Source organism: Gigantopelta aegis, chromosome 3 (assembly GCF_016097555.1).
Source record: "Gigantopelta aegis isolate Gae_Host chromosome 3, Gae_host_genome, whole genome shotgun sequence".
Taxonomy (NCBI): domain Eukaryota; kingdom Metazoa; phylum Mollusca; class Gastropoda; order Neomphalida; family Peltospiridae; genus Gigantopelta; species Gigantopelta aegis.
The window spans coordinates 26,338,105-26,364,403 of NC_054701.1; the positions used below are offsets into that span (position 1 = coordinate 26,338,105).

At 34.5% G+C, this 26,299-nt stretch overlaps 2 protein-coding genes across 2 annotated transcripts in view; one reads left to right on the forward strand and one right to left on the reverse strand.

Annotated features, from left to right (window-relative positions):
• The window catches only part of LOC121367773 (cyclin-dependent kinase 17-like), an 89,468-nt gene extending 75,195 nt beyond the window's left edge, over positions 1–14,273 (reverse strand). The window contains exons 1-2 of the mRNA XM_041492136.1: positions 14,045–14,273; positions 2,969–3,169 (exon numbers count right to left, since the gene is read on the reverse strand). Of these exons, the coding sequence (XP_041348070.1) occupies positions 2,969–3,098 (130 nt within the window). The 5' untranslated portion in view covers positions 3,099–3,169; positions 14,045–14,273. The remainder of the gene's footprint in view (positions 1–2,968; positions 3,170–14,044) is intronic.
• A 4,091-nt stretch (positions 14,274–18,364) lies between these two features.
• The window catches only part of LOC121367775 (UDP-xylose and UDP-N-acetylglucosamine transporter-like), a 46,017-nt gene continuing 38,082 nt past the window's right edge, over positions 18,365–26,299 (forward strand). Inside the window, exon 1 of the mRNA XM_041492137.1 lies at positions 18,365–18,520. Coding sequence (XP_041348071.1) covers positions 18,444–18,520 — 77 coding nt within the window. The 5' untranslated portion in view covers positions 18,365–18,443. The remainder of the gene's footprint in view (positions 18,521–26,299) is intronic.

Consider the following 26,299-nt stretch of genomic DNA (forward strand, 5'->3'; position numbering starts at 1 on the left):
GGGCACTGGTTGGGATGGAAAACATTCCTGTGGCCATCGAAGATCATCAATCCTACAGTGTGCCATTCCTGATAAGAACCATCTTTCATTTCTTACCCAGCCTTACAGCAAACAACTCTAATGGAGCACACGATTTCTCAATGATGTACATTCCTACCAATATTAGAATTTAGATTTGATGGAGTCATTTCTTGTCTATTAGTATGCAAGCAGCAAAAACAATACTATAGGAATTAAAACAGGAATTTTTAATGAAACCTCAGCACTTTATGTAATCAACAGCTATTCCTATCAATCAGCATCAACACATTTCTTAAATGAATCTACTTTGTGACACACAGCAGCATATACCATGGCTTTTGGTATTGCAGTTACAAGGCACTTATGGAAGAATGAATTCTATACTGTAATACACTACCTATCATGCAAGTGCTCTATTACTGAACTACATCTCCTCCACAAACCACTGATAACAGAATTCTCTGATAGATGTAAACTTAGAAGTAAAACAGGTCAAGCTATTCAACTAAATTAAACTTTAAGCTGCCAGCTTTAGGATTTGAATTAACGAGTACAACAGAAGTGTGTGCGTGCACACACACGTTTTTCTACCAGTGTGCCAAGAACAGCATACTACAGACCTGTAAGTGTAAGCAGATACTAGTAGTGTGTGTGCTAGCCAAGGTGGTTCGATGTTTGCCTGAATTTACACTGGACCTGCCAGCTGGCAGTAAACAAGACAGCTGCAATACCGGAAGTTACTGATGGGCAAATAATCAAAGCACAGGTGACCTGATAAAGATTACCCCTATTTTATGTTCCACACTGTTAACAGTAGTCCTCAGTGTCAGCTCTTGCTACTGCTACAAGTGCTTGTAATAAACACTGGTGCAAGTTGGTGCTTTCAAAAATGTAACCATACCTGACATGGGGCAATGATTCAGAGTCGGGGCTCGCCTGATGCGCAATCCATCTAGGATCGATTCCCATCAGTGGACCCATTAGGCTATTTCTCGTTCCAGCCAGTGCTCCACAACTGGTGTAACAAAGGTCATGGTATGTACTATCCTGTCTGTGGGATGGTGCATATAAAAGATCCCTTGCTGTTGATCGGAAAGATTAGCCCATGAAGTGGCGACAGCGGGTTTCCTCTCTCAATATCTGTGTGGTCCTTAACCATATGTCTGACGCTATATAACAGTAAATAAAATGTGTTGCGTGCATCGTCAAGTAAAAAATTTCCTTTCTTCCTTACTTCGGAGTGGGGGAGGAGGGAGTAGAAAAACGATCCTGCGACTAATTGCACATCAGATGAGTGCTCTGCCACTCCATCTTACTACTACTATATAAAACAGAACAACTACATTACCCCGGTAAATGTTAAATGTATGGCAACAGGTTTCCAGATTTCAGGGGTAATGATCATTTTCAGCAGCATGTCTACCGACAGGTGGGAAAAATCACAGAACCAAAAGTCTGTTGCCGTAAGTCATTATCATGTAACAGAATCCCCCATTACATTAGACCCACATCCAAACCCACCTGTCTCAAAATTGTATTTGGTAAAACTATTGTAAAAGAAAGCAGTTGAATTAACAATACATGCAATGGATAGTTAGCCGGCTGAAAGTCAAAAATAAAAAAAGACTGTAAAACTATCCCGTTTTCTTTGGTACCTCATCTGATGTATGTACAATGTAAATGGAATGTGGTTTTGAATACTGAAACAACACATCAACTCATCAGGCCTTGGTAAAAATATATCGGGCGACTTTATTTAAAAATGTTAGGTAACCTGAACTTGGTTCATGTAATTTTCATACAGGTAAATGATTGTTTGATTACAACAGTTATATTTACATTGCAAATAAAATTATGATATTCTTGGCACTTTTAAAGTTATGTAACCATCAAGCGAACAGAATGATGGCTTGTATGAAATATTGTGTCCTGTATATTAAAGTGATTCAATAGTATCTTGGGAAAAGTATTCACAACGACGGAATATGCAGTTAAATCAGAACAAATACAAAAATTAAATAATCACCAATATCAGGGTTATCTTTTAGAAAACCATTTACATGCTATACGTTTCTAGGGCACTATGCATAACAATAATATATAACATGCAAATTAGGTAGCTTTTTAAAGTTAACCCACAGAACAAATGAAAATGAACACAATGTGACAGTACATGTATGCAATTAAAAACAAATAAATATTTATTAATTTCAGTCAAAACAAGTTGTTAGCTTACAGTAATTACAATAGCAATTTGACAAATTTTGCTTGAATATGGTACATCATTGTTGTTTTTTCCAGGTAAACTAAGTATTTTTAAAATTAAACACAAATAATCAAACAGGAGGCTTATGGTTAATGTCATTTTTTTCTTTTTCCAGCCAAACAAAATACATACATTGAAAAAATAAAACAGAAACAATCAATCTGATGGTATGTGCTTATTGAATATTATTCCTTTTTGGTGAATTCATTAAAAGATATATCCACCAAATTCCATTTTAATTTTGTTAACTGACAAAATTTAATGACAGTTTAAACCTTGAAATTTAGCTTTCTTTTAAGACTAAGAACAAGATGAATCTGAACAACAAAACCATTATATAAATGATCAAGACCGTATCTCTGCACAATATAGTCAAATGGGCATTTGGCAAAGTAGTGGTTGATTCCATGAATCTAGTGCCTCGTCTATAGGACAGCCACTCCCGAGGAGATCCTTTACTGGACAATGCACCATTTTGACTGCCATAAAGAGGACGGTCACAAAGAGGACTGCCATAAAGAAGACTGCCACTCCCAGACAAGTTTACTAAATCTCCACCAATCTCTAGTGCTTTAATGATGAATCAAGACTTCACTGTACAATCAGATACTGACCACAAAAAAAATATACAAAAGAAATTGTTGCTATTCATTAAAGCAAAGTGGCTAAAAAATTACATACCATTTTCCTTTATGCAAGAATTGTTTGAATCGTCAATTGTCAGATGTTCTGAAAGTTCTGAAAGACTTTCATCAATAGAACGGCCTCCACGGATCGTCTGAGAAAGCCGCCGTTTTATTTTTTTCATCATCGTTGGAGCTGGAGTTGTCTCCCTTCCCACCAACGTGGTGTCAGTGTGGCTGCAAAGTATATTCCATTAGCCTGCAATCAAAACCAAACAGTCAAGTACAAAGAATTAAATGTTTCAATATATATTTTGGGAGAAAAAGAACAAAACCTGAAAACAACTTACACATATGTAAATAATGCTGAACACAGGAATCACATGTACGAAGTCACTGAACCATGAACAAAATGTAGGTCAGGCTTAATTACATATGTACATCCAGAAAAATACTTAATGCACACACAGACACAAGAAACAACAAGTGGAGTAATAGTAAATATGTTTCTATTCCTTCCAATAACCAACAATGGGTCTTTTATAGATATGTTCCCATAGACAAGACATCATGCCAGTAGGCCTATATAATTATAGATATACCAGTCATTAAGCCTGTTTTTTTTATAGCAGCTTTGGTACTGTTTGGGCAAGTAAAACTATATACTTTATAAATCAACCAATCAGTTTACTTATTTCATCCATCAATTTATGCATCTTATACCTGTATGCATGCAAACACCAAAAACATCTTCCAACAATTGTCAAAATTATACAATTGGACAGTCATACCTTGTTTATGAAACCGTCCTTAAAAATCCTAATTATTAGTATTTTTGTAATAAACTAGTGTTTAGATACATTAATACATACATTACTGTAATCCTATAATCCTTGTACAATGTATTTACTTTACCTTGTTGGCTTTCACAGGCACATACCGGTATTCTTTTTTTATACTTCATTAGCGAAATGTCAACTAAACATTGATGATTCATAATAACGTTTCCTTACAGATTAATCCTTCCAAAGATAACATGAAGTAGGCACCAACTCCTTGGGGAATATTGCAAATACTCTTACCCACACTGACAATGTATATTTTAAACTAAACAATGGTGGCTGCCTACTAATTATCGCCTTAGCTTTATAAAAACAAAATGCAGACAGACTCATGACCATTCTACACCTGGTTTGTGGGAAGATCCTTGGAGCCTTATTAATAAATGTAGCATTAGTTTTGAAACAATATGTACAGATTACTGGAGAAGGCCATTAATAACCACTCTGACCAAAAGGATAGCTAGAAGGCTGTGCCAAACCATCTTGTTATTCACTTCAAAGTGGCTCTGACCTTTAAATATACAAAATAATCATCTGCTTTCTACAGGCAAATTTCTGCCAGCTATATACGTCTGCATTTGGACAGTTATTGATCAGTGCAAATAAGAATTCCATTTTCTTTCTTTTTTCATACACGGGTACATTATATTTCGCTTCCAAACATGCACTATTATTATTAATGTCAAGGTAGTATCATTTTTTTAAAATTACTATTACTTTAGACGAATAAAGTAGGTTACGTTAAGAGTGAAGGCAACTTGTTACTCAGATGGTAATTTGACTCCCTAAATAACCCATATTTATAAGATCTTGTTCAGAGTCTTGTCTGCAAATCATAACTCAAATTTGTTTTAAATAAAGCTTAGTAATTTCAAACACAGGGAAAATCAATAACAGTAGTGTCTTATTTTCCTAAATGTACAGGAATATGGAAGTAATGTTTTCCCTAAGGTATATCTCAAATGTAAAGAGTTGTAAAACTAAAAAAATTAATACATACATGTACAGAGTAAAATTCACCAAAGACTATATTATGTATAATTACAAAATGTCCACTGTTATATGTTTATTCTATTCTGATTGGACGACGTCAAAGAAAAACTAAATGTTATCCTTCAATAAACCTCGGAAAATGATGCCATTATGCCAGCCGGGACGTCATTACATAAAATTGGTCATGGAAAGGACATCAGAAGCTGATTTATATTAATTATATGTATTTTAACTAAATACGGTGTGTTCAAGCACTTGTGCATAAATTTTAGAAAGGGGGGGCTAAATTGTGATTAGTGAAATTCATAAGGGGTTAAGATATGTTCCCCCAGAAAAAGTACTGCAAAAACAATGAAATTTGCTTGATCAAGGAGAGGTTTTGACTACCAAAATCCACCCTCTGCACACGCTCCTGTGTTTGTAATTATATAAGGACTGTTTGTCAATATTTAATGAATTTATCGATGTACAACTGTCACAAAATGCATAAAATTGCATAGTGTAGTGAAAGATTTTTAGCTATAAACCACAAAAAATTATGTCATTATGTCAAATGGGGCGTCATTACATAAAACAGATAATGGGAAGAACATTAGAAACTGATTTAAGAATAAGAATTGTGTAGTTTTTACTAAATAAGCTGTGCTGTTTGTAATTATAAGAATTGTTTGTCATTTTGCTGTGAATTTATCAATGTATAACAGTCACAAATTTAGTATAAAATCACTATACAAATTAAAGGTAATTTAGGAAAATGTGTTAGTTAAATATATACACATGTACTATTAAAGTTGAATATATAACATGTATATGTACATGTATATGTTTTAAATTGTACTGTAGTATTTTAACTGCGTAAGAAAAGTTACATATACATTTGTACATTTTAAATGTGGCATTAACCACTCGAGAACAGTTACAATTTAGCATCAAAATGATAATACTGAATTTATGAAATTTAGTCAAATACTACGGTATGTCACATTGTAAAACATGTTACATGTAACACTTAACTGCAATATAGCATGAACATTTATTTAATTACCTACTAGTATTAAATGTATTAATTTAAAAAAATCACTAATTGCAATTTATAAAATAAAATATAAACACCAATTTAGGACTTATACTATATCAATAGCTAATAATTAATTAATCAATGTACTCTAGTGGTGTCATTAAACAAAATACTCTTTGTTTTCCCTGACTGTAATTCTTACTATAGATTGTAGAACAAGTACAATGTATATATATGTGTTTAATTTCAGGTCAAATCACACTCATGCAGGAAATGCCACAAGCATCCACTTAACAGTATAACAAAACAACAGCAGCAGCAGCAAAATTATGACATACATTTGCGATGTCATACTGTTATGTTAAGTGATTCCTCGGGTGTCAAATTACATTAGATTGAACAACCGTATTCGTTTTAAACAATAACTGCTGTCAGGTTTTTAGGTGAAATTAATTAAAATATAGAAATACATGGATTGTAATAGGTGTATTAACTTACTCTAAAAATATTCCACTTCATTGACATAAAAAATAAAATAAAACAAGTAATACCTTTAAAATGTATGGATTCTACATTGGAATGAATAATGAAAAACAAACAAAGAAAAGAAAGAAAGAAAGAAAGAAAGAAAGAAAGAAAGAAAGAAAGAAAGAAAAGAAAGAATTTATGGTATAGGTAGGATGTAGCTCAGTGGTAAAGTGCTCGCTTGATGCACGGTCAGTCTACAATCAATCCCTGTCGGTGGGCCAAATGGGTTACATGTATTTCTCATTCCAGCCAGTGCACCATGACTAGCATATCTAAGGCCATGATATGTGCTATCCTGTCTGTGGGATGGTGCATATAATAGATCCCTTGCTACTAATGAAAAAATGTAGCAGGTTTCCTCTCAGAGAATTTTAACAAATATATGACATGCAATAGCTGATGATTAATAAATCAATGTGCTCTAGTGGTGTCGTTAACAAAATAATCTTTAACTTTGACTTTTTCTAATCTAACATGGTTTTATAGGCACTTGGTCAAGAAAGAAAAAATACATCTACCTACTAGCATGACAAAGTCTACTACTGTATATTATGTATTTTCAATGACAGGACAGTACATACCTCAGCCTTTTACATACCAGTCATGAGGCAGTGTTTATGCCAGAAATAAATTTTTGGGTATGGCACTATGGAATTAGATATTTACAATGTGTGTGATGAATGCAACTGCAGTCGACAGGGGATATGGGGGGCCTCCCCCAGAAAGAAAATAGGTTAGGGTTAAGAAAATCATACAGTACATATCATAAGAGTAATTAATTTTGACAAAAGGTTAACTTAAAAAATAAAATCTGCCAGAAAAATTGGGTATGGCGCCACACCCATTTAACCTTCTGGCAGAAATGCTGTGAGGCACTGGTTAGATTGGTGGAAGAGGGGCACCAAATCCATCAAAAGCAATACATCTTATGACTCATCGCACCTCAGACGAGTGCTCACCCATGAGCTATTTTCCACGACCACACATCTCCCACCCCATCCCACATACAAGGTATATTAAGAATAAAAAGCCAATCTAATATTGCATGTACAAGTCTGAATATGAGAAATCCAATTCATTATGAATCCACAGCTTAATGTGGCAAGATCCTCATTACGGTAGTGACATATACACATTCGGAGAGGTCAGTCTAACTGGAAACAGTGCATGCATGGCTTAGCAAGATCTCAATATAAAACAAATCAATAAACTAATAACTTATAAGAGATTACAGATTAGACAGGCATACATGTACAAATACATTGGACAAAACTAATAACAATGAATACTGACGTACAGTGGAGATAGTCTAAATGAAACAAATTTCTCAATCATCCGTTTTTTTCAGAAAGGCAGTGAAAAGTCTACCGGTACACCACCAAAAATGTATACACCGGACTCTCCTCTTCAAGAAAGTATTTTTAGACTTTAAAACTTGGCTTATAAGTGAAAATAATGTAAAACATTTCTTCAATTTTGATGATTGTGACAATGTCCTGCAAACTTGAGACAATCTCTTTAATATTCTAACCAAGAAAATGACATTTATATATAATTTTAATCATAAAAAAGCCAACGCCAAAAACCCCCACCCTGTTAGTTGGAAACATGTTACAATGGCTGCAAAGTGAGGAATTCATGTCTCGTTAAGCAATCTAGACATAGTAAAATAATACAGTGCAACCTCTTTAAACCAGACACCCTATATGCACAAGTAAAAACTCTGGTTTTAAAGGGTATCCGGTTCAGAAAGAATTTCTGTTTTCTACTGATATTAAAAAAGGGACTGTGAGGAATTCTAGTTTACTGAGGGTCCACTGTAATTAAATTACAGTTTGAAGGAAGGAAATGTTTTACTTAACGATGCACTCAACACATTCATTTACGGTTATATGGCATCGGATACAATTTGATAACACTAACATGTAAAGTGATACTGGGCTGGTAATGATAAATGCTAATTAAGAACAACAGTGGTCATGGACATCAAAAATACTGATTTGCAATTGTATCTAAATATATAAAACATTTTCAGGTCCCCAGGTCTGCTACTTGCCAAATTTGCAGTTGCAAATTTTAATTTGTTTTTGTAAATTTGATTTTAATTTGTGAAAAAAAAAATTCATGTAATAATAGATTTTTGTTGGAACATAATTAAGTTAGAGGTTTTTTTTCAATTTTTTATTTAAAATAGATAATAAAATATGGCAAAATGTTTTGCTCGGCCACAGCTTGCCGTGCTTGTTAAAATTTCTAAAGAAACAAGGTAACAGAGCATGCAGTGTTATTCCTTGTTTTAAGGATCCTTCAATAACCCTCACGATACAAGGTATATTATCAGACACCACACATCAACACCAGGCCAAATGGTCAACTCTGTTGGTCTTATCATACACAGCACTCCAACACAAATGATAACATGCAAGATATACATGATGTATAGCTCAACATACACAGCATGGTCTGGTGCTGGATTCACACAATGAAATCCCCATGTCAGTTGGTCTTCTAATGTCTGTCAAGTTGATCCTAGTATCCAAGATGCGGACCTTTTCTGTTTTGCATAAAATGCATTTTAAGCTTCCTCAAACACCAGCATTACCAAAAACACATTGGATTTGCCAAACTTCATAATTTAAGCAAGATGTTTTAAAAGGACAGACCCTAGTTTTGAAACACTAAGGTACATTTTTCACCTAAGACTCTAGATTCAACCCATAAAAATTTACACAAAATCTGTTAATTTACAAACCTGTAACAAAGTTGGATATTACAGAGTGAAACAAGAGTCTGTGACATTGTTACTTCTCAGACACATACATGTGTTTTAAAAATATGAAAAATGCATTTTGTGGTATTAGAAACACCAGGATGACCAGAAACACTGCGGTTGTATGGAAATGGATAATCTAAACAATAAAATATAAGTAATGTTTTATTTCAGTGATCATAAATGGCTCTAATAGTGAGAAATATGCCTTAGTGTTTAAAAACTAGGGTCTGTCCCTTTAAGCAAATTAATGTAAAATATAACTTCAAAAAATGTAACAGCTAAATGCATTTTACACTGCCTAATAACTAGACTAAGTGTCTTTAAAAGAATTTTGGTTTCTTTATAGCCAACCTTGTATTTCAAACTTAGGTCAGTCAGTAGGTAGGATTTTTCTTTCTTTAAACCACTGAAGCTGATAATTTTTTCATTGTTATTTGTTTTAAAAAAACACATTTTGCCATTGTAACAGACCATAAATTATTTGACATGAACATTTGTACAAATCAACCAGGTATGGGGAAATATAGATGTCTGAAAAAAAATCACAAAAAAAATCACAGAAAAAAGAACCCCATTATTAACAGATAGATCAATGACTCAGTCTTTATATGACATTTGTTGATGTACCACAAATGCTAACTAAAAGTTAACATTGTATACATATATTCATTTAACTGTATCCTAGTGAGCTACAAAATATACAATATATTTACATACATGTACAGTTTACATGCAGATAATTACTCAATTTGAAAATAACCTACACTGATTATCCAGATGTCAATTTTAACAGAAATCTGCAATCACTGTTGGGCAAGTATTAATGTGTTTATATATCCCAAGATTTCAAACACACTATGGATATCAAGAAATGTTCCCATAGTAAAAAAGTGAGGGTAAGAAAAAAACTTCCCACTGTAACTGAGGGTTGTGCTTTATTGACATTGACAGTAGCCATGTCATTGGAATCAGCTGATTAGGCTTACACCTGGCAAATATTAATTCTTATCTCAATAACAAATCCAAACCAAAGTGTGTACACAGCTTAATGCAAATGTATAACTTGCACTACACCAACTTTCTCTAGGTAATGACTAACCATCAACTCAGGCTTTAAGCAGGACAAAAAAAAAAATATTGAACAATTTGACAAATTTTCTCCGGAACTGTGTAGCAAAATTCAATTTGTCTTAGCCAAAGAAAATGCCACAAACTAAAGGCTCAGTGAAAAACTTAATACAAGAAGTTACTTTCTGGCTGGTAGTTGAAAACTTAATGACAGTTCTGGACAGTCTAGATAGTTGAATTGTGCCAATGACAGAATGCTTGTATACATGTAAAGTTCTAAAAGAAATTAAATTAAATGGATATTAATGGACTAGTGATTATCTTAAAAATGTCATAATTAATAAATTGGTAAAAGTAAAAACATTAATCCTAGCTGAAAAATAACACTTTTTATTGACAGTGAAACCCCCCCCCCCCCCCCAACAAAACACCAGTTTCCATTTTGTATATATGCTAACTTAATCCAATAATATCATGCCATATATTAAGTGTGAATAATAATTAAAAGGACATCCATGTCTTAGCTATCTCAATCAGCCTCGTGGAAATAATTACAAACAGAACAACAATAACAACTTAAATACTAAAACAACAGATACATATGCATTAATAGTATGCAAATTTATTAATTTACTGATGAGTAATAGTTGCAGTCTTTTCTATACTGATGGAAAGAAATAAGGGAACACACAAGAAATAACATCAAATATTACCTGCAACCAAAACTAACCAGAAAACTAACCATGTGTAGTGACATTCAGTCCCACTTTATATCTTTGTAGTTTATACCTGTAGACAATACTATACTACTCTCGTAATGAATTAAGTTTGAGTTACCTTATTTCTTTTCATCAGTATGGTTCTAGGTATTACGTTCAGTGATTTCATCAGAGCCAATGCAATTTATGCTTTTCACCAAGGCATAATACACCGGTGGCAAGATTAACCTGCACAGACAGCTATAAAATAATCATTGAACCCATAGACATATTTTGATGAATGTCATCAGAGTAATTAGACTTTCTGGTAAAAGAAAATAATTTTTAGATTCTTGACTCCTTGCATGTCAATTTTCATCACTCATGCCACAGGCGTTTGCGGATTTTTGTGAGTGGGAGGTGGGGGGGTGAAAAACATTTCTTAGTTCTATTAATTAATTCAATTTGAATTATGTATATATATACTAGAATCTGGACTGCTTCATAACTAGCACTATAAATAGTATAATAAACTATCAAAATCAAAGATATTTTGTTGTAAGATAATTAAAACAAATTTATAACTAAACTATTATGCACACATAACATCAATTTCCAGAATTCGATAAATACACTAGCCCTATGCTAGTGCTTTTTTAAGTCTGGCTAGTCACAACAATCAACTTGGTAGCCAGACATTCATAAAATGTTTAGTACACTGCGCCAGGGGTTCAAAAATTTTCAAAAAAATTACTTGCCATAGGGCAAGTGCCAATCAGATATTCACTTGCCGTATATATTTTTCCACTTGCCCATACTTCTTAAGGTAACCAATTGTGTTACTCCTATTTAATTTAATACAGTGCTTAATAGTGTAATAATCTTGAAAGTAATTGGTTCAATTGCACAAATAAAGAATTTTGCCAATAGGTTACAACACTTAACCAGGAAGTACTAAATGTATATGTCTGTCCAGTGGTATCAACTGTCTTCTTTATTTGTTGATTTAAACTTTATTTTTTTAAATAGTGTCCATTTGTTGATTTAAAGTTTGTTATTTGTTTGGTAGTGTCCACTTGTTCATCTAAATATAATTATTGTGTTGATGTATGTCTTGGTGACCACTTGTATGGCCGTGGATGTTGTGAGATCCCTTTCCACTCGTGAGCCATTCTTTTATGGCTGGCATTGGTTCAAATTTTTTTAGGGATTTTGGCCCATGTGTCATTGTGTATATATTATTTAATTTTTTTTTGCCCCAAAACACTTCTCTGAGGTGTTTTTACCCTGTTCATAGCTGAGAAAAGTCTCTCTCAAACAGTCGTAGCTGGGCTCAAAGTATACATGAGCTCTTACTTTGGAAATGTTTTTAAATAGTGCAGGCTTAGTAAACAACAGCCGGGGATGGGGTGTACATCGATTGCAGCCTTGTATTTTTAACTTATTGAGCATAATTTATTTGTTAAAAACTATTAATAAAGCAGAAACAATGAATATATTCATGTATGCTTAGAGGACATCGCACCATCACGATTATGATGTAGGACTAATGAAATCTGACTTGTCACTATTATTATGTAGGGCTAATGAAAAATAACTTCACCTACACGAACGTAGATTTAAATTTATAAAGTACTGAAAAAAACCATTACGTATGTTCTGCTACAAGGTTTATTATATCTAAACTAAAATGTCTTGCAACTTTTATAAGAATACAGTTCATAATATGTATGCTCTGTTCAAGTGAACTTGGAAATTATAAATTTGCTTTACGTTCCCATTCATTTGCAAAGAGCAGATTCCGGAACCACGTTAATATCTAATTTAATTTGAATATAACAATTTTAAAATGTATCCCACCTCATTACCATGTTTGCAAGGATTAAACATTATGATTGCACACACACGGCATGTATACTTTTATTTTTATATATATGCTGTAAAGTGTATTGAACGCTATTTCTCTGAAGATCATCAAACCGATTATTTGTATGAATTCAGTCGAACGTTCAGTTGCTGAAATTACCGATCTTAGTCGATAGTAAAAGGGGAATAACTTTAAAGTTGTTATCGAACTTTTCAACACATTGTTTTTCGTTTTGGTGTGTCAACACATTGGCAAGAGTTCCGATCATTCCAGCATTTAGGGTTAGGGCTAGTTCTCTTCAGAGCTATATATATGCTCGTACGGTCGGAACTCTTTCCAAAGTTTTTACCAAGATTTGTAACAAATTTTTTAAAATGTTTTAGGTGTTACATTAGTCACTTGTCATCGGGCATATGCAGTTAACATAATTACTTGCCCAGCATGGAAATTCCACTTGGCACGGGCGATGGGATTTTTTAACCCCTGTGCGTGGTGTCATATATAATGCAAAGTCGTCACCGTTTTAACTTTGCCAACATTGCGATAACAAGGCTAAGTTCAGAAATCCCCCCTTGTCTATGACATGGCTTAATGTTAAGAACATTTTATATCTAATTACAGTTGTTAATATTTTTGTCCTTTTTTTTCAGTTGCAAAGGAACACTGCTAACAAATAGTTGGGGTTTTTTTAATGTGGCAAATGAAAGTGGTGATAATATCTGTGGACTAGTGGATTTTTATTTACTAGCCCGGCTGGCTATTAAAAAAAAATTGAATTAAACAGGCCTGTATTATATATATTCATATGCCAATTCATTGGTGAATTCTGAATGAGAAAAATCTTTCCTCCTTTTTTTTAACCTCATTTGAAAAATTTTACCTTCAAAAATAGCTTCATATAATTAATTAATTAATCAGACTAGAAATGTAATCTACTTGGTCACAACATGCAAATGTTGAAATAATGCATGTAATATTTGTTTAAAATTCACAACTAAAACAAAACGGTGAAAAATGTCCAACAAAATAGAGTAGGGGGTTGGGATGAAATATTAGCATTTATAAAAAAAAAATATTGTATATTATTTGCTTTCTTTTTATGTCAGTAAATTTTGGGATTAGGTTCCATAAAATTAATGTGTGCATAGGTAAAATTTTGTCAACTCATGCTGTGATGATCATATAGTGATCATTATCATACACTGAAAGTACATAAAATAATGTGCCAGATCATATATTTTTTAAATGATGGTACATAATGATTCTGTTGGACTATGGTGCTACAATCTGAAATAATGACTTTGTTGACATAAAAGCATAGTTTTCTTTGTTATCGAAACATCTTACCCTAAATCACCAGCTGTAAATGGAACATTACCAGCTCAGCAGCTGTAAGTGGAAGAGTAAAGGTGTGCTCTCTTCGGCAAAGCCACAAACTTTATTTTTTTAGTTCAAAATAATTAAACTCCATAAATATAAACAAATGCAATACACGCAAATAATAACCAAGAATATTTTAATTTAAACTGATGATTATTTCATCAAAAAGTGACAAATCAAATATTGTTTGTCGTGAGTGATATGCGGAAGTCAAAGCTGCCCTCTAGGAACCACCGGCAAAACTAACGCTGTAGTAAATGTCTAATGTAAATCCTGCTTTGGACTATCTCCTGTTGTGAAAATGTGGATATGAAAGTTTACTAATAGTCTTGGTTCTCGGTCGTAGTCCAGTGGTAAAGTGCTCGCTCGATACGCGTTCGGTTTGAGATTGATTCCCATCGGTGGGACCATTGGGCTATTTCTAATTCCAGCCAGTGCACCACGACTGGCATATCAAAGGTTGTGGTATGTACTACCCTATCTGTGGGTATGGTGCATATAAAAGATCACTTGCTGCTAATCGAAAAGAGTAGCCCATGAAGTGGTGACAGCAGGTTTCCTTTCTCAATATTATCAGGGCTCGCGCTGTCGGTAGCCAAATTAGCCATTGGCTAATTTTTACAAAAAATGGCTAATAAAATTTGCAAGTGGCTAAAATTCTGGCTAAGCCATTTTCTGTCTTCTGATGTGAACAAACGGTTACATAATCTATCCGACACCTCAAACATAATAATACTACCAAATATTCAATTAGCGTAATAGCGATCTCGTGCCCGGTAACGAGAAACGGTGTCATGCAGAATACAGCGTAGGCCTTATAATGTTTGCTTATTTTAATAATCATGGTTATTAATTTTAACGGCATGCATTCAACATGTATGACAGCAATGTCTGGAAAATCTGTAACTTGTTATTTTTACGTTGTAAAATCTTTGAACAAAAGTAGGCTAATAAAAACAGACCGACAATGCGTGTCAATTTGAATACACATGTCAGTTCAGGGCCGAAAGACATGTAGGCCATCTCAAGGTCCGTGTTCAGCCAGACTGAGCGAAAACAAAACGTTGCCCTAGATTGGTTTGTACACTTCATGTTAAACCAAATGGACACGACGACAACCAATCAAATAGTTCGCGAACGTTAGGAAGAACGTTTGTTGGCTGAACTGAACAGCTCTCGGTGGAATATACGTCACGCCTCAGTCAGCTGACACCCGTGTGTCAAGAGACGTCGTTGCGGACATTAAACAGTACAATTACGCAAAAGTAAATCTTATTGTAAATTTGTAGAAAAACAATAGTTATACCTAACAATAGAATACCTAACTGCAGTTTTTGTTTATTCCTTTGTCTTTGTTAATTTCGTACCCATGGTATTTAGTTTACAATAATCATATTTGTTAGATAATTTTAGATATAAATTGTAAGACTGTTAGGTGACATTTAATAAGTTAGACGGATTTTAAAAAGACCGTAAATTTGTATTTTATTAAAGTTTTTTTTTTTTTTTTTTTTTTTTTTTTTTTTATTTTTTTTTTTTTTTTTTAATAAATGGAGTCGGCATTCTTAGCCGAGGTATTTTGTAAGCAGAAATCACAACAAGAATTTAACACGACGCTGAAATCAACCGCAACAACATGGCACAAATTATGAAATTGTTTGTGGTGGGGAATTGATGGGTCACTTAAAAAAAAGAGAGAGAAAAAAAGCAATTCAAACTAACATAAATATTGCTATTTAAAGAAATAATTAGCTGTATATATATGAAAAAAAAAGCTCTCGAAATTTTATTTGGAAAAAAAAGGAAGAAAAAAACAACAACATCCATAAACATCCTAACCCACCCCCATATTTCTGTATGTTTGTTAATTTAATGCCATAGACCTTAGAAGTGGGGGTGGGTGTATGGGGTACTATCTGTGTGGTCCTTAACCATATCTGACGCAATATAACCGTAAATAAAATGTGTGGAGAGTGTCGTTAAATAAAACGTTTCCTTGGTTCTCAGTATTTCTTCGGGCCTACCTCTGGCCAATACAGATTGTCCCCAGACCTATAACAAGGCCAATTATATGAAAACACCCATTTAACATTTCATTAAGTTAAAAATTCAAGATCTCTTTGTATAATAATAATAATATATTTGGGGGAAAAAAGTTGTTTGTGTATAATGCAAAAAATGTGTTGCATTAGTCACTATTTTTAGCTGCAATAAAAGATAATATGTAGACTATATTTTAACGGGCTCAGATTTTATTTTTAAACTACAAAAGAGAGATTTTTAAATCAACCTCATGTTGTACCTCTTTCCAAATTTCTTAGATATGCCCATGTATTAGTCACCTACAAGATGACTTATATATACAGTGTATATACTCTTCACAAATAGTAGATGAACCTGAAATATTAATGTTAATATCAACTATTCGACCGAACATACGTTTTGACCACAGACATCCTAGTAAAGAACGTTCAGGTCTGTTTATCAACACACCGAAACACATTCCATAGTTTGCACATGCATCACGCAGTTGCCCCGTACACGTGCGTAGGGTCATTCTCGATTTTGATCATTTCCAGGAAGGTCTATTAATCACTGTGGAACATTATTTCTGTCAATGTTTTTTGGGGTTTTTTTTCTTAATAAAGTTTATTGACCCCAGAAAACAAATATAGTAGTGCCAGGGTCGGGGCCCTAGTATCGCTACTTTACAATCATTTAATATGTTAAACATTGTACATATATGTTTTATGTATAAAAGACCAGGATATCGAATCAAAAGCTTTTTCAAAATCAATTAATAGTAGTAGTCCCGGAATGTCATTCATTTCGGCGTAAAACATGATATCGTATATTAATCTTGTATTTTCGCCTATGTATCTACCCTTTATAAACCCAGTTTGATCTTTGTTAATTATTTTATCAAGAACCCTTTTAATTATATTTGCAATACAGCCAGAGGCCATTTTATAAGTACAATTTAGAAGAGTTATAGGCCGCCAATTTTTAAAGAATTCTTTAGGTTTATTTGGTTTAGGAATACATGTTATAATACCTAACTTTTGTACGTTAGACATTTCTTTAATACTGTAACCATAATTAATAGACCGAACTATAAACTGTCCAATATCACTCCAGAAAAATTCAAAAAAAATTCAGCTGTAAACCCATCCGAACAGGGACTCTTGTCATTTTTCATATATTTAAGAAAAGTTAATACTTCTAAATATGTTATTTCACCCTCTAGCTCGCTCCTCTGCTTCCATGTCTCTCAAGATATTAAATTTAAATTGAGACACTATTTCTGTGATGTCCTTATTATTTTTTTGCAGATGATGCGGAGTATCAATTTTGATAAAAATTATTTGTTTCTTTTAGAATCTCATCTTGATCATTAATTTCTGTTCCATTTTCTAACTGTAATTTTGATATCTGTCAATCGTTTTCATTCTGTTGATCATACAGTTGTTATTATTTTATTTTTAGTCATTTTTATTGTTTGAATTTGCGATTTACTGATAAAAAACCGTCAACTTTCGAATTTCTCTTCTGACCCCAATCGTCCTTCAAGATCTTTGTGGTCATAAAACCTACTGTAATATTGAACTACCGGTTGTAATGTTTGCCCAATTAATTCACTATTATCATATAACATTCCCCACAACAACATACCGTATAATTTTGGCAATTGTAAATTCTTATTAGAGTTCCCCTACTTTTTTTTGAAGAGTGTGTGTATATGTGTGTGTATATATATATATATATATATATATATATATATATATATATATATATATATATATATATATATATATATAATTCTTTAAAACATTTTTTAGATTGATTGTTTTTATTATTGTCATTACAAAATCTAGGATAAGATTTATGAATAGTGGACTTTGGAGGTGGGATAATGTTTTATGTTTATCTCTGTCTTTCAAATAATCTTCCAAAAACAAAAGGGGCAGCTCGATTTAGTAGAGCACTCGCCTGAGGTACCTGCATCATTGAATCGAACTACTTGAGGGGACCCATTCTCTGATTGGATTTTTTCCATCCCAACCTGTGCCCCACGACTGGTATATCAGAAAGTGCACACAAACCCATGTTTGTAATAGAAAAATGTTGTGGGTTTCCACTATGACTGTTTGTTTAAAAAAAAAGGTTGACAGCCAATAGCTGATGATTACTAAATCAATGTGTTCTAGTGGTGTGATTAAACAAAAACAAACTTTCCAAATACAAAATGCTGGGGTCCATGTTTCCAATATGAGTATCAGTCCTAAGTTGAATACAGTTTTGCATTTCATGAAAAAGTCCGACTACATCTACAGCTGAGTGGTTCGGGTCGTAGAACGTGACAGTGATGAAACCTGCGATAGCCATCACATTGGTTTTTCTGGCATGTTGCAGTAATGTAGTATTCTTAGAATTCATGGTCAGGTATACAGAGTTACCATAAATGGTCTTGTTTATGTTGCTTGGAATTTTCTGCTCTATCATCTATGCTCTGGTTTTTTTTTTTTTTTTTTTTTTTTTTTTTTTTTTTTTTTTTTTACCGGCCTCGGTGGCGTCGTGGCAGGCCATCTGTCTACAGGCTGGTAGGTACTGGGTTCGGATCCCAGTCGAGGCATGGGATTTTTAATCCAGATACTGACTCCAAATCCCGAGTGAGTGCTCCGCAAGGCTCAATGGGTAGGTGTAAACCACTTGCACCTACCAGTGATCCATAACTGGTTCAACAAAGGCCATGGTTTGTGCTATCCTGCCTGTGGGAAGCGCAAATAAAACATCCCTTGCTGCCAATCGGAAGAGTAGCCCATGTAGTGGCGACAGCGGGTTTCCTCTCAAAATCTGTGTGGTCCATAACCATATGTCTGACGCCATATAACCGTAAATAAAATGTGTTGAGTGCGTCGTTAAATAAAACACTTCTTTCTTTCTTTTTTCTGTTTTTTTTCTCGTTCCAACCAATTCACCACAACTGGTTAAAGGCCGTACGTGGCATGTGCTTTCCTGCCTGTGGGAAAGCAAAGGCCGTGGCATGTGCTTTCATGCCTGTGGGAAGGTGCATATAAAAGATCCCTTGCAACTATTGGAAAAATGTAGCAGGTTTCGTCTTAGCCCGAGTACTCTGACTGTAAGAGAGCTAGATCAGTAGATGGACATTTGGACATAAATACGCTCTCATTACAGTCAGAGACCAAGCTATGTATTTTTTTGGCAATTCCCGACAACCAAAAAGTTGGCAAAGATTTCCGCTCTAATACCACGATAATCCTATGTTTGATGTTAAATACTTTTACATCGATAATTTTCGAGTTAATTGATTAAAAGAAATCCACATATTAATCACTAATACACACACTACAGAAAGAAACCCGACAGCACCCACATTCAACTAAGCTTCGGCAAACTCCGGACAGCAGAATTCTAAGTTTGCCAACCTATATTGTGACGTTGCGTCACATGATCGTCCACTCAGCCATTCCGTCTACTAGGCGGAATCGCCCAGTGGGCGACAACGTGATCTATGTCACGAAATAGGTCACCGTGCTTTGTAATTCTTGCGACGGAGTGTCACGAAGCGTAGCTGAATGTGGGTGCTGTCGGATTTCTTTCTGTACTATGTGTATTAGTGATTAATATGTGGATTTCTTTTAATCAGTTAACTCGAAAATGATCGATGTAAAGGTATTTTGACGTCAAACATAGGATTGTGTGGTATTAGTGTGGAAATCTTTGCCAACTTTTTTGGTTGTTGGGAATTACCTTAAAAAATACATAGCTTGGTCTCTGACTGTAATGAGAGCGTATTTATGTCCAAATGTCCGTCTAGCTCTCTTACAGTCCGAGTACTCGGGCTAGTTTCGTCTGATGACTTCGAGTCAAAATAACCAAATGTTTGACATCCAATAGCCGATGATTAATATATGTGCTCCAAAACAAATTAAAATTCTTACCCGGTACCATATTTAACTCATTAAAGAACACTTCTATGAACTTCCAATGTCAATAAAGTTTGCAAAAAATAATAATTTTATTGACATTCACATTGACCGGTCTATTTATTGTCAATGAAAATTGATCAATTACTATATCGTACCGTCATATAAATTTAAACATCATATGTTTTCGAACAGCTCATTTATACGCGATTTTTCCACCAGCATACTGAAGGTGTGACGTCAACAAACATCGAAGATTGACAAGAAGAAGTTGTGCATCGTTCGCTACAAAAATGTTGCATATAAAACTTGTGTAATTATGGCAATTAATTTATTGAAAAATAATGTTAATGAATCGCTGTCCAAGTTTTGGGTATATACCATCATGTAAATACAAACGTAGCACTTTACTGCATCGGCTACATCTGCATTCGATGTGCCGTCTGCTTTGTTTATATAAATATTGAATACGTCATTCACTTTAAAGGGAAATAAATCTGATTCTTTTAGATAAATATGGAAGCCTGGTTAGACCATTTCTTATTAACGTCTGCGAGACTTTACAATATTCCTTTTCTGAAGGTAAGGTTTTCTTTTTTAGACTACTCGCACTGAGAGATCCAGAGCATGTCAATACACCCAAGAACATCTTTCTAAGGCACATTCTGCTATAATAAACAATCGCGTAGACATCTGTAAGGCTGCCAAAAGGTTTTCAGGCCCAGTTACAACACTGTATGACCGCTGTAGAGGGAGATTGACGTGTCATGTAGCAAATCTGAACCTCAAACCTTTTTATCTAAAAATGAGGAAGCTAAACATCTTGGTCACATCCAAGACATGGCATACCATACATACACATTCTTGTGCTGCTACGGAACATTGTTTATTTGTAGAAACTATTACGTGTTCGAAAACATATGACGTAACTTCCTCACAATATATCCAGACACGGTGTCGGGGGAAAAACGTTTCTACTGCAACCATTATTGTGTTTAACATCTATAATTATGTCTGTTTCGTGGATTATATTGCAGTGAACAGTTAAGAAAGATTGTTTAGCTTTTAATTCAGAATTCATTACAGAATTTTGCAATATTTGCTTATTTGTTCGAAAACATATTATGGGAGGATACTTTAACTCAGGTGGTGTGATCCTATGCTGCAGGTACCTCAAACAAATGCTCTAACAGAGGATGGGTGCGGATATAGGGATTGGTGGATCCGACTATTTACCCCAAGACGCCCCAAGATACCCCAAGACATCCCAAGATATCCCAAAACACCACCAAGACACCATCGAGATACCCCAAGACTCCATAAATATTTTTAAAAATGAATTAAAATGTACTATTTTATAAAATATTTAGTGGAAAATGACGTAAAAGAATTAATTTTAAAGTGCTTTTCCAGACCATACACTAAAATTTCAAATTCCACAATTAAATGCCTTCTTAATTCATTGCAATAATATTTTACACCGATATGTAAATCAATAATTACGAAAATGCCCCATAAAAGTATTGAAACATCACTCCTATAGAACACTGCCGGAAACGACCGAGTAAAATTCTTGGTAAAAACATTTGCCTGTAAATTGCCGTGATGTCATGAAGGGAATTCGCTTCACAGAAACCTACCACGAGATGACTTCCAGCGCAAGTGAAAGTGGGACCAACAGTGACTGCCAAGCTCAATTATTATGCGATTCTTCTTTCGATGATGGATAGTGTAGTAATGACGACTGGACTAATATTTGTGCAGCACAACAAATAATGTTGTATCAGTTTGAACCTGGAACATTTTCCGAAGAACCACCGGCCTGACAGATGACGACGAAAATGGTCGTGGAGACAGCTTACCACTAAAATTTACAACTTTTATTCTTGTTTTGTTCTTTAGCTTTTCGTGCGAATTATTTTGCTACACTGTATGTTCTAGTACTTGTGATGTAGCAGAAAAGACTATAAATAACACTTGAATTCTACGAGTCAAGTGGACCCGATATTGGTAATTTTAAGAAATAAACAAAAACGACTTTTAGTCTATCCTATCCTTCTATAAAGATGTTTTTTTGTGAATAATTTCAGTTTGATTTGATTTGGAAACAACAAAAAAACTAACTATTTTTGTGTGCAGTTGTGAAATAAATAACTTATAGTACATTTCATAGTACGAAAAAAGGTGTTCTCTGTGGGAAGGTATAGTAAAATTAATTTAATGTATTTATAGTCTTTCTCACCGGGAAAGCCTTTTTGTCATACTATAGAATTTACAAGTGATTTATTTCTGAGCCGATTGTTTTCTAAGTTGCATACAAAAATAGCATTTAAAAAAAAAAAAAATTATTTACCAAAAAAAACGAAAAACATTTTTGTAGGATGGGACAGACTAGGCTTTAGATACTTGTCTGAACTTTATTGTTAATGAAAATATTCTCGAACTGTAAAGAAAAACCTCACAAATGAACGAGATGCAAACAACAACAAATCTGATCTGGTTGATTGCACGAACCGTGCATAAGAAAACAAACTGGCCGGAGTTGGAAGCATAACGCAGTTTGGGACGTTGACGATATGTACCCCAAGGTCGTTTCGATGTGGATGGCGTCGGCTTGTTGTCATTTGTTTTGTGTCGCAGAAAAATTGTTGGTACAGCATCTTTTTTAAAAACAATAACACATGGTATTCCCATATCTCACTTAAGCCAACAAGCCAGTTCGGACGAATTGAAACTAAAGTGTGTGCTATTGCAATGGTCTCCGGCATTTTCTTCCTGTCCAGTCTTTCCACGTTGTTTTAATCAAATTCACACACAGCTTTCTCACAGCAACATTACTAGGAAATGCATGAAGACTAAATTTATCGGCTCTTGCATTGCTACAGCCACCAACAACACGCCGTTTAACCATAATAAACACACAAGAAGCAATGAACAATGGCGCTGACTATCGAAAGGAGTTCCCTTTGTGACGTCACAGATCAAATCTTACGGAAATTACCGAAACGAATTCAGCTGGTTCTGTTTTTCAGGGGAATATATATATTTTTTTCTAATCATATTAAATAATATGTTGATTGATATGTTGATAATACACCATACATCTGGAACAGCACTTTAAGCCTTAATGACAGCTGATTGCTAAGGGAGATAATCAACTATTTACTCCCAAGACACCACAATCTGTGTGTGTGTGTATCTCTTTGTGTGTGTGTGTATATATATAATATATATGTGTGTGTGTGTGTGTATCTATATAAACCAACAACAGCAAGAAAACGTGTACCTCTTTTAAAAATTAAAAATTATATACATTTTAATGCCTGGGGTATATATGGGGTATTGTGTATGTTTTTGGGGTATCGTGTATGTTTTTGGGGTATTGTGTGTGTCTTGGGGTAAATAAGCGGTGTCTTGGGGGTATCTTATGGTGTCTTGGGGTAAATAGTCGATTATCTCCCTTAGCAATCAGCTGTCATTAACTTCATCATTAAGGCTTAAAATTAATTCTTTTACTTCATTTTCCACTAAATATTTTATAAAATAGTACTTTTTAATTAATTTTTTAAAATATTTATGGAGTCTTGGGGTATCTTGGTGGTGTCTTGGTGGTATCTTGGTGGTGTCTTGGGGTATCTTGGTGGTGTCTTAGTGGTGTCTTGGTGTGTCTTGGGGTAAATGGGCAGACCGGGGATTGGCACCACGGGGAACACCACCACCCTTTTTTGGACAGAAAAAGGAGGAAAAAGCATGTTCAAACACCTTTCTTTGCATCTGTACACTTTACGGCAATCTGATTGGTCCAGAGGTGCTTACTTTTTTTTAAATTCAGATCTTGATGAATAAAAAAAATTTAAGCCACGCCTACCCTCGGCTAACTCGCACTACTTTTGTGCAACAAGCCGGATTATTCAGGCAACCATATACAACATGCAATGATATTGTGACACAGATACCACATAATAGTACATTTTTTTTTTTATAAGATAAATTAATGGAAAATGATTTAGCAGAGTAGACATATCTACACATTGATTGGGAAAAAGACCTGTTCGCTAATGAAATGAGACTTGGTCGGTTGCCATAGAAATGTAGGAAACTTCACATCTGAAATTTACTTGTAAGCATTGTTCTACAGCTGTTGACGAAAATTAAATGGTTCCCTCGACAGTGTAAATATTTGACACGTTCCCTTAATTCACATTCATAAAATATAAACTAAACACAAATTGTTCCAATATAACTAAATGATCCGTAAAAAATGCACACAGCAGCTAGAGGAAATGGCATCGCTTATCAAAATGATGTCATTTACCAAATGAAGTTATTTAAAAAATCAACTGATTCAAATAATAGTGAATGAACGTTTGCCTTTTTACGCGATATAAGTATTAATGAAGTTTACACAAACAATACTACAGGTGTATTTGAAGCTAAACAAGATAACTGAATTTATGTATTGTTAAAGTATGCATATAAATTTAATTATAAGAATTGACCGCAATTATATTTTGGTTCTTGCAAGTATGAACCGAAAAAACAATGTGCACTTTTTTTGTATGACCCCCTACACAGAGTCATACAGTGTGCACATAATTTTTTCGGTTTATACTTGCATGAACCAAAAAATAATTGCTGTCATTCTTAACTAATTTTTGGTCAAAACGTACCTTGTACACATTAGTTTGTGGAGAGTAAATAATTAGATCACACTTGCTTTAGTACTGCATGAAAAGTTTTGAACAAGTTTGAGAATTGTTTATAAAACAAAACAAAAACATTTGCTAAATTGCCATCTTCCCTAAAATATTCATCAAGGGCCTTTTTTTTCCTTTCCTATTGTGATGACCTTTTGATGATTTGGTTCATTTGCCCTTTTCCCATCAGTCCCAGCCCAACCCCCTGTAAACAGTGATGTCATTAAAAATAAAAATAGCAAGTAAAAATCAAATTATAGGCGGCCATTAATCAACAAAAAGTCGACAAGCATTGTTTATTGGAAGTTCGATACCCGGCAACAATTTTTTTGAGAGCCGGCGAAAAATCGCTGGGGGCCGGCTATTAATGACATTCCTGGTAAAATAGTTCCTGGATGCACCTCTATCCTTGTGGAGAATAATCCAAAAATTATGCTTTATTCACTTTTCAGAGTTTATTTTGTTTAACAACACTACTAGAGCACATTCATCAGCTATTAGATTTCAAACATTTGGTAATTCTGACACGTAGTCATCAGAGGAAACCTGCTACATTTTTCCTAATGCAGCAAAGGATCTTTTACATGCACTTTCCCACACACAGGAAAGCGCATATCATGGCCTTTGTCCAGTTGTGGTGCACTGGTTGGAACGAGAAAATTCCCAATCAGTTGGATCCACTGAGGTGGTTTGATCCTGTGACGCAAGCACCTCAAGCGAGCACTCAACCAACTGAGCTAAATCCAGCCCCTATTCACTGATTTGGTATGATGAGCTCCACATGACATCATTTTGAAAATGGCATAATTTTTGTAAGCATGTCATGTCATGTCATGTCATAGGGTTTTACGTGCACATTCAGAGCAAGCTGTTGTAGCGCACGCCTGTCGTGGGCGCAAGAGGCGGCCTTGGCTGGCTCTTCCGTCCATGACAGGAAAGGTGGGGGGAGGGGAAGGAGGTACGGCCTGCACTGGCAGGTGCAAGGCAGCACCAGCAGCCCGATTTAATCGGTAGCAGGCGGGTGGGGGTGGTGGTAGTGCTATGGAATTTGAATGGAGCCGTTGATGCCAAAGAGAAAGTGGTGCGCAATTTTGTTGAGGAAATTTTGGCGCAATTTTGAATGGTCGGTCGAATGGTAAATGGCCGAGCTAATATAGGTTTTGATATTAGTGAATCGAGAGTAGCTCGTTTTTTGTAAGCAATGTTATCTGTGCATTTGTAGGATGGGTCGTAGCCCAGTGGTAAAGCACTTGTCTGATCATGGGCTGTTTTTCGCACCAACCAGTGCACCATGACTGGTATATCAAAGGCCGTGGTATGTGCTGTTCTGTCAGTGGAATGGTGCATATAAAAATCCCTTGCAACTAATGAAAAAATTTAGCGGTTTTCTTCTCTAAGACTATATGTCAAAATTACCAAATGTTTTACATCAAATAGCTGATGATTAATAAATCAATGTGTTCTAATGGTGTTGTTAAACAAAACAAACTTTTTAACTGTGCATTTGTACAACTTGTTGGGGCAGGATTTAGCTTGGTCAGCAGGGTACTTATTTCATGTGTGCACCACTACTGGTA